The sequence below is a fragment of the Egretta garzetta genome, unplaced genomic scaffold (assembly GCF_000687185.1).
Source record: "Egretta garzetta isolate BGI_Z169 unplaced genomic scaffold, ASM68718v1 scaffold168, whole genome shotgun sequence".
In the NCBI taxonomy this organism is placed as follows: Eukaryota; Metazoa; Chordata; class Aves; order Pelecaniformes; family Ardeidae; genus Egretta; species Egretta garzetta.
This window is the reverse complement of record NW_009260675.1, coordinates 464,281-474,213: the sequence shown is the minus strand read 5'-3', so window position 1 is coordinate 474,213 and position 9,933 is coordinate 464,281. Positions and strand designations below refer to the sequence as shown.

Genomic DNA, 9,933 nt, shown 5'->3' with positions numbered 1-9,933 from the left:
AATCAATCCTTTCTATCACTTAGCTAAGGTTTCAGAGTTTATCATGCTGTTAGCCACTTACCAAGAATCTGTTGTGGTAAGGAATCTCTTAGCCTCAAGGAGTAACCTTGAGAGGTGTCCCTGCCCAAGGGGAGGTCCTGGTGTGCAGCCCGCTGCTGTGCAGGAGAGCTCAAAGGGCTCTTGGGCTGCTCACTATTTATGGGGGTAAGATGACTGGCTCATAGTCATATTTGCATACCAAACAGATTTTAGTTTCTTCACTCTGCTTAGGCAAGCACATTGCACAGCCCTTGGCTGTTGTATTGTTATCTATCTCCTTGCATTCACTGGATGTATCCTTCATGACCAGACACATCTATCATGACTGCCACAGGTGGTTATCACTTGAGCAGAGTTACAGGAAGAGGTCAGGGAAGGGGGGGGATCGGGGGGAGCACACTGCTACAGTATGAATGCAGTTTGCTTAAGATATTAGAAAGGAAAATAAGTTTCCTTTACTTGCTTTAGTGAATTACAGCTTCCTGAGATATTGAAGTTGTTTCTCTCCACTGAATGAAACATTAGAAACAAACCATTTTTTAGTGCAGAGCTGTTGCAACATATCCAATTAGAGATGAGCAAAATATTCCACATGCAAGTTTTCTCACACTGTGCGCCATTAGTTCTTCATGCAGATTTTGAGTGATAATAGCTTGTCAGTATCTGTTATCCTAAAACTCCAAAGTGATTGAACAGCTGTGTGTTTGGTGTGCAATTTTAACAATGGTGCCAATTGCTTTATTGAGATCAAATAGTAGTGTTTTATTGAAACACCCGGCTGTTGCCAAAGCCTGCCTCTGGGAGTGTAAAGTATTTGAGTGTGAAAGAACTTGAGCTGTAGCCTGGGTGAACTAGGCTATAGCTGATGCTGAGAATCCATTGCTGTCAAATCTGTGGTTAGAGTGTACTGTCCACTTATGAATTTTTCTGAGAAAACATTTAGCAAAAAATAGGAGAGAATATTGTTCAACAAAGTGTAATTACAGCCTGGCCAGGGCAGATTTTAGCTGAGTTTTCAGCTGTACTCAATGCATATTAACTTATTTTAGTGGTGTTTTGTTTACATTATTAGGAGAGAATATAATTTTGAACCAAAGATTGTTGCTGCTTATTATGGCCAAATTACTAGTTCAAGTGGGGAGCAGGAAATGTCATTCAGTGTTTCCTTTGATTTCCAAACTATAAGTCAAATCTCTTTCTTTACTAAAAATACTTGGAAAGACTTGGAATCTTTCAAGGTCAGTTACTTTTCTAGCAGCCACTGCTAGCATCTTCCTATCATCCTTTTGCTGTCACCTGTTGAATACTAGCCCCCTTGTCTTTTCAGAAAACGTTTTTTTATTTAAATTAAATTTAGGTAAAAACTAGCAGAGTAGCATGAAGGCGAGTATCAAGCTGGTTTCACTTGGATTTTTAAATCAGAGAAATAAGCTGCATGAATATTTGAACTCATACATGCATTAAGTTATAATCTTGTTAACTGGCTCTATTTAGTCTTATGTAAAGATGACTTAGTCTTTTGCTGGTCTTTGCTTTCTGTACTGCTGACCCTGCTTGAAAGAGTAAAAGCTAAGTAATACTTTTTCATTGATGTGCCAATGAAACCAGGTCTCAGTACATTGAGCTTTATACTATAAATAGAAGCAGATAATGCTAAGGTTTATTTATGGTTTCTTGGACATATCCTTAATGGGCTTAAGTAATAGAACTTGAAAGAAAAAATGTGAGTATATTTCATTGTTCTGGCAGCAGTATCAGATTGCTTTTTTCAGTTACCCTGCTGTCATTCTGTAAATGATCTCTCATGAGCAATACCTGAACATTAAAAGAATTGTTGGATCAACGTGTTTGGCTTTGGATGTTAGCACTACAAGACATTCAGTTGATGTGTTTTGATTTCTCTAAGTGTCATGCATCCTAATTTACAGTGCTGTCTTCCTAAAAGCATCTTTTTGTGCTTCATGGAAGTGAATTTCCTTGGGGTCATACTGAATAAGGCAGGCTACTTTTTGCATTGCACTTTTACCTCACTGGAAAACATAGCTTTACTCTTTACTGCTAAATTTTTACACTGGGACTGTGAATGTTTTTGGGGTTTTGAAGCTGTTGATTTGGGTTGGTAAAGTGCATTTATTTTCTATTCTCTATTAACATATCTAAAAATAAAAAATGTTCTGTGCTAGCAGATAGTTAAAATTTTTAGGTATGGTTTTGTACTTTTGTAGCGAATTTATCAATTTATGATTAAAACCAGGTCCAATTAAGCTAGCAGAAGAGATTGTCTTCATTTTCATATCCATGCTTAAAGTAAATTTTATAGAGCTGTTCTTTAGGGATACAAATTCCAGGTTGTGACATTAAGTTGGTTTACTTAGTGGTAACACAGTACTCCAGGGCCATCAGACCTTTAAAACCTGGTAGTAATACAGGAGAAAGCTGTTTAGAGCTCTGTCTTTTGTACTTGCTAGCTTGATAGGTAATTTCAGAGAGGACTGTTTTAACTGAGTCGTGATAAAGATCAGTTTATACTGTGAAACTTTTAAATAAAAAAAAAAAAGCTTTTTTTGAACTAATAATGTCCTTGTCAAGCTGTCTTAGATGGGTTCATAATAAATGTAAGAGAGAAATTGTCAGGCTGGGCCTGTGTAGAAGGGAGGAGAAGCTGAGGGATTTCTTCTTGATGTTCAAAGATTCATGTGTTGAATTCCCATTAGCCCTTTATGCAATCGTCTCTGAACTCAGGCGCTTAACCGTATCAGGAGTAATCTTTGTGTTGCTTTTATGTCTGGAATGTCCTTCCTAACAAAAAATTAATAAACATTGTGCAACTTAATCTACTACTATGAAATATCTCACACTCTCTTGTGTTTCTAGGAGTATTACTTGTCACAAGTGTCAATAAATCATTTGTGTGCATTGTACATTCAAGTGCACTGACAAGGTAAAATACATTGTGTTCCAGTAAAATGATGAAAGATACCACATTTTGTTCTTGGCATAGAAGGAAGGTGGAATATGGAAACACTTTCATTGCTTCACTTCCAAAATACTTTGGCTTGCTGGAAGAATCCTACCTGGTCTTCAGAATCGGGCTGAATGGCAGTTTGCTTTGTGAGTTATAAGTCTAATGAGTGATATGGGAGGAGTTATGTGGCTGGAAAACCAGTGTAATTTTTAAACTAACCCGCATCCTGATTTCAGGTCCCCGCTGGAGGGATCTGACATGTGGAAATGTTGTATGTGCGCTCCCACTGAGTCAGGCGCAGTTACAGAGTTTAGCATAAGCTGTGGCTAGGCCATTGGTGTGTCTTATGAATGGCTGTCACTTCTGTTTCCTTTATAAGTAGCTTGTCTTCGTGTAATATTTAAGTGACTCAAATTATTGAATATTGAACAACGTATTGAAATGGCTAAGAAAAACTTCGGGCTTACCTTTTAGTTTTATGCCTGGTTTTGTAATTCTGGCCTTCGGTAGCCTTCATTTTTCTGTAATGTGCCAGAAATAGTAATGATTTAGGGTCCTTTTTAACTAGTTCCAGTATAAATGTCTGGTACAGCAGAAATGACTTTTCTTTAAGCCTCTTACTTCGCTTTGCATTTTACTTCACGGCTACTCAGCTATTTTGTGGTTAATAGTCTGAGTTCAATTTTTCCTTCTATATTTTTGATGTTCCCCCACCCCCACAGAAGTAATTTGCTTCACATAGATAATTGTTTTACAAGCTTCACTGCCTCGAGTTTTGAGAGTACTGTGAGATTTTATATGTGTATTTCAACAGTAATTTATATTGCAAGTTTATTCTTTGCCTATGTGTTGCACTTAAGGCAGGGGAATAATCATATAGAAATAAAACAATAAAAGAAATGTTAGGGTGAATATTTTTTTTAAGTTCAAGAACTAAATTTATTTTAGACTTATTAGCCATGTCTGTACTGGTAAAGTAAATGGGCCCAGAACTGTTGACAGCAAGACTAAGCTAGGAAAGAAGATGCCATGTCTATGTAATTAAGCTCTCTTTTATTGTGAAGAACTCCACAACTACATCCAGCTGCTTTGGGGAGTGATGCTTTGGCAGTGTTAACTACCAAACTGCTCCTGGTGTGTGTTTGGTGTTAGATTGCTAAGTAGCAGTCTGACAGTTTGCCCTTAGAGACAGCCAATCAAGCGCTGGTGCCCAGGAGTGCTTTCAGGACATATTTAATATACTAAATGGATGTAGCTGTTGAAGATGCAGAAAAGAAGCTGCCCCCTAATATGCTTAATGGAAATATATGTAAATGCATCATTGCAACATAAAGCAGAGGATTTGAGTTTAAATTGATTACATATTTAAATACTTAAACTACTCCAGACTTGACCTAATGATGATGATAAAAGAGCTGATGCCCATGTAGGACAAAGGAATGTATTCTGTACTTGAGAAATACTTTTCATATGTTAGATGAGAATTAGTAAGACTGTTGACTAAGGGATAAGCAGTTTGTAATCCAAGTCCCTAAAAAAAAAAATCTCTAAATAAAAAAAGTTGTGATAGTTTTGGGTTTATGTAAACACTTTTCTACAGTTTAGGTTTCTTTTTTACAGTGAATTGAAAGCATAGAAGTGCTAATTTTGGACAAGCTGTAGGTGTGGTGGGGCTTAATGACGTGAATATAGGAACATATTACTTTGACTCACCTACTGTTTTGTTTTTTCTACTTGCAGACACCGCTCTCATTAAAGAGCAAGGGATCTTAGTTGACAAGCGAAGGTCTCTTCTTGGCAATCTAAGAGTCCTTGAGCTTGTTCATGTCTGGGGAAATCATTATTACTAGTATTTCAGAGAACAGAGTATCACATTGCTGCAAATAAAATACCAAGTTATGGCTGGCTAGTCTTAAAAATGAGATGTACTTGTCATATATGTAAACTTTTTGATTACGACTGGTTTTTATCAGTAGTAAAATGAGTAGCAACCACATAAACACTTATGAAACAATCTAATTTGACTAAGAAAATCTTAAACCATTCTTCTTTTTACAGTTATAAAACTAAAAAGAATAGTAATTTTTATGGATTCGCTTTTATTGTCTTAAGGGAAAATGCAGTGCAATTAAGGCAAAGTTTTGACAATTGACTTAGTTTTATGTGTTTTAGTGGTCTTGAGATTATACAGAGAAGTATGAGGGGTCGTGCACTGATGGCTATGCATGTGTTGATGATCAGACACGTGATTAGTTAATTCAGGTTGTGACTCATCTTACTGCGGAAATACTGAGTGAACTGACACGATGACTATTTTTCCCCTATAGTGTGCTGGAGAAGAGAATTGGGTGGACAGTCGGACTATTTATGTTGGGCATCGTGAACCACCTCCAGGCACTGAAGCGTACATTCCACAGAGATTTCCAGATAACAGAATAGTTTCATCAAAGGTAGTAGTATTTTCTTTGATTTGTTTACATAATCAGCTTATTCTTTGTGTTCATTTATTTCCTTCAAGATTTTCTTCCTATACTTCGTATATATTTCTCCCTTACCATGACTGGCAAAGGTAAAATGAAGGTACCTCAAGTTTCTTCCACAAAAACTAATTGCCAAGTTGCCTCTGATACGAACGGGAATAGAACGACTTCTCCAATGTTTACCATAGTACATAGTAAAGTCTTACAGTGATATTGTGCTTTTCCACAAAGGAGTAAGAAAGCAATTTTCATTTGGGGCACAGAAAAGACTGCATTCTTTGTAATCTAAAGCAATACTTCAAAGTACTAGAAATAGTATGATCAATGTGCTCAACAAATGAAGCATCTCCACAACAATGGTATTATTCCCTTCAAAAGCTCATATTGACAAAAACCCATAGAAATAATATTCTGTTGTACAAGTGAATCATTCTTAAACTCTTGGTATTGTGATACATTTGTGCCCTTTAGAAAATTTCCAGTTGTCCCTCACTATAACTAGTAGATCTCTCTGTAAGCTTCAGTGGCTTTCAGTGAACAGTTTGGTTGTTGGTACTTTCCGCTCGATTACACTGACTGGATTACATTAGCCAAAGGTTTGTACTACAATGGCATGGAAAACTGAACACTTGCAGGTTATTGTATGGCTAACACCCCAAGAGCTTCAAGTTTATCATGTGCTTAGATTTTAACCTTCATGAGCACACACTTTTCTCAAACTGTGCCTCATTTCTTATGTGAAATTTTGTATTTTACTACCTTTCTTGGCTGCTATTTTTACTACCTTGTTTCTGTACTTCATTCAAAGACATCATAATAACAAATAGCATAGTATCTAGACATCTTTAATTAGATAGAATGTTCGAAAGGTAATGCGGTGAATAACCCAGATGGAATACAGTCAGACTAGTACAATGGGAAATCCTGTGCTCTACACAATAATTAATTGAAGAGTAAATACAATTTATCCAACTCTTTTTACTCCTGTGACACTCTTACTTTTTTTTTTATCGCATACATCTCCTCTGGGGCATATGTAAATAAAGCGATTGAAGTTACTGCTGATACTTTTTTGAAATAAAAGCATCCTACTCAACTCTGCAAGATGTTTGACATCTTGTGATGATGAAATTAGTGGAAGTTTCATGTTACCATGCTTTACAGAGTAAGATTTTTAAGTTTGACTTAAATCTGGATTGAACTGAGGATCCCTGCCAGCAATTAGTAAATATGTATGATTTCAACTAGTTCAAGAAGGACACTTCACTATGTTTTTATTTGAATATAAAACATGTTCAGTTAATTGTTTTAAATGTTAAATTTTTTAGTTGTGAACTGTATCTGTAAACAGTTTTCCATAAACAAAAGGTTATTAGGGGAAATAATTCTTTTATGTATACAATGTTTCTTAAATTTTCTGCTTAGTGATTAGACTTTTCATGCTTAAAAAATAAACTGTCATCTCTGTGAAAGTAAATAGTGATAATATTTCAGGAGGGAACAGTTCACATAAATTACTTTATAATATGGGACAGTTCCTTAGATTGCTGAAAGCTCAGTTTTTAATGACAGTTGTTGTTATATGACAACTTCCCATACTCTTGCCTGTACTGCCCCTTTTGAAGCAAATTCTTATTCATATGCTCCATCCCAAACAACTTGGGTAAAAAGCACCGTTGTGACTTTACTTGCATTCGCTCTGGTTCCATAAGCCGGCTAGCTCTTAACCTTTCACTCTGTCCTTGTCACCTTCTCCTTTATGAACACTCTGGAGGGGCACCTACCATGGCTTAGGAAAAACAGATGTAAGCTTCCTGAAAAATGATCAAATGTACAAAATTAAGATTGGAAATCCATAATTGTTAGAGTAAAATAGAAATACATGCATGCAAGCACACTGTATAATGTTACTTCAACTGTGAAGGGTATTTCTTCCTTCTTTCATCAGTAAGACAGTAACTTTCAGCTGTGCTTTTTTATAGGTCTTTAATACTTATATAAGGAAGTATATGATTGCTCTTCAAGGATGAGGAACTCTGAACTTCCAAGTACAGATTTTGCCAATTAAAGACAAACTGAATTTCTAAAAAGGGTAGTTTAAAACCATGAGGAAACCTCATCAATTAGACTATCTGTATGCTACTGTACCAGCAAATGTCCTGTCATAAGGCTGTGAAAAAAGACGGCAGCTTGAGGTAACTAGGAGAGTCTAAAGTTCATATTATTTTCTTCCAAAGGTAAACTTTACTGTGCTTCACTGGAGGTTCCTTGGTGTCAGCAAGATAATAATTTGTTTCCGGTATGGAGGGATATTTCTTGTATATTGCAGTGTCACTGTGGAATGTGGTTAATGCTCTGTCTGCTTAATGACATATTCCTGGTGGTGAAAAACGGTATCTAGAGAGACCTTGGCCGGACAAAAATGCTCTTTTGGTTTGATTGCTAATTCAATTACGAATTTAACAATGCGTTACAAAAAGGCTATGTTGAAATAATAAAAGGCAAAAATGTCTGTCTTTTGGATTGTGCATGCAGTTTGCTTATGTTCTAGAGGTAGTGACCTTTGTAAGGTGGATCCTTATGTTGATCTAACTTTCAGCTACTTCAGCTGCCTGGGGTGTTAGCCTTTAGAGTAGCTGTTGTGTGCCCTTGATTGAATTTATCATATGACAGTGATGTAGCGTGGCAAAATATCTGCTGGTAGAAAATCCTGATGTTTCAAATGAGAAGAAAGAAAAAGTAATTGAATTGGCAGGGAGGTTGCTTGCTTTTTTTAGTTAAAAAAAATTCACATTTTGAAATTTTTTACTGATTAGTGGAACTGCTATGTCAAAAGGAAAGTCAAACTATGCAGCAGTAGCAGTTAACAGAACTTGGTAGAAAACAACTTCTCTCAGTCTGAAACAGGATAACAAAAGGTTTTTGATTTTTTTTTTTTTTTTCAAGACTGATAAATTTCAAAATAACTTTTTAACATGAAACTTCCTTAAGGTCTAAGCTTCATATTTTTGTGCTGGGAGCATCCCAATTGGTATGCTAAACAGAGTATCTGTGCATGCATAGCAGTATGTGGCTGTACCTGGCCGTCTAAGAATTGCCAAAGGTCCGTCTGGCTCAGTATGTTGTCACCAGCAGTAGGTGCCTAGGAAAGAATGCAAGAACAAGTAAGTGTAGAGTGATACTTCCCCCAAATACTCTTAGTATTTGCTGATCTGTGACGTAGCCATTTGTGAGCCAAAAGTGATGATTTTGTATTTAGTAAGTCTTTAATGGGTTTCTCCTCTGTGAATTTCTTCAATACTTTTTGAGCCCATGTAGGTTTTCAGAATACATAGTTAAGGCACAGTTAAACTGTAGAAATGTTTGCCAAAAGAAACTACGAGCCTTCATTTTGAAACTCCTACTTGCTAATTTTCAGTTCATGTTCCAGGTCCTTGAATCTGAGAACAAGCATTATCCCCCGTTTATCTTCTGGATTCTGTTCAGTGGTCTTCCGCCGTACTCCTTTCCAGGCTGAATAACCTCAGTCTGTTCAGTAATTAATTGTGTGGAAGCTAGTTCATACCTTTGCTCCAAGCCAGACGCAGAGTTTTTAAGATGGAGAAAGGTACAGAGCATTCAATGCATAGGCTAACTATGGATTTATACAGTGGCATACTGATGTTTTTAGTTCTTTATTCATTTGTTAATAACTACTAACATTCAAAGCCCTTTTCCTGATGTTGATCCAATATCTTTGTAGAACTGCTGCGCTTCAAGGATCTCATTCATTTGTAGACAAAGTAGGGATTTGCATCTCCTGTTCTAGCTGAATCAGTGAACTGAAGACTAATTGGATGTGTACATTTGTCTCTTAAACAGAGGGGAAATCTGTGTAGAAAATAAAATTATTTTGAGGCACCAGTATGGAGTTCTGTAAGAACATGCTTAATTACAGCTGCTTACTGCTTTTGACAGACAACCTGAAGAATGAACCACAAGAAAGAAATCAAAATTTCAGAGCTGCCAGGATAGGAATAGCCTGTTGAATTGAGAGATCAGAGACAGCTGACAAACTGAGAAACCCCAGGAACATTCTGCAGCAGGACTGATTGTTTTTTCCATACCACCCATAGAGAAAGATGGGTTAGAGAGACTTAGAAAGTCTTTTATTCTTTTCAGTCTGTGGGTAATCAATACATAGTATTTTGCCTTGATGATCCTGTCTAGCTGCAAACTTCTACTGTCATAGTTTCATAAAGAGAAATTTTTACAGCTACAAAACACACTTGTGCCTGGGTCACTAACATAATTGGAAGCAGTGGGGCCTAAGCTCCCAGAAGATGATACTGAAGAGTGGCAGGATATGACTCAGAAGTGAAACGCACAACTGAATCTACAGTAGATGCAGAACTGTTACTTGAAGAATTTGCCCTAAAGAGATCTCATTCAAGTCAATTTATGATATAA

General features: G+C 36.6%; 1 protein-coding gene across 1 annotated transcript in view; it reads left to right on the top strand.

Moving 5' to 3' along the window:
- The first annotated feature begins 4,249 nt into the window (after positions 1-4,249).
- Positions 4,250-9,933, top strand: part of ATP11A (ATPase phospholipid transporting 11A) — a 67,783-nt gene continuing 62,099 nt past the window's right edge. Inside the window, exons 1-3 of the mRNA XM_035901164.1 lie at positions 4,250-4,313; positions 4,745-4,830; positions 5,332-5,454. Coding sequence (XP_035757057.1) covers positions 4,250-4,313; positions 4,745-4,830; positions 5,332-5,454 — 273 coding nt within the window. The remainder of the gene's footprint in view (positions 4,314-4,744; positions 4,831-5,331; positions 5,455-9,933) is intronic.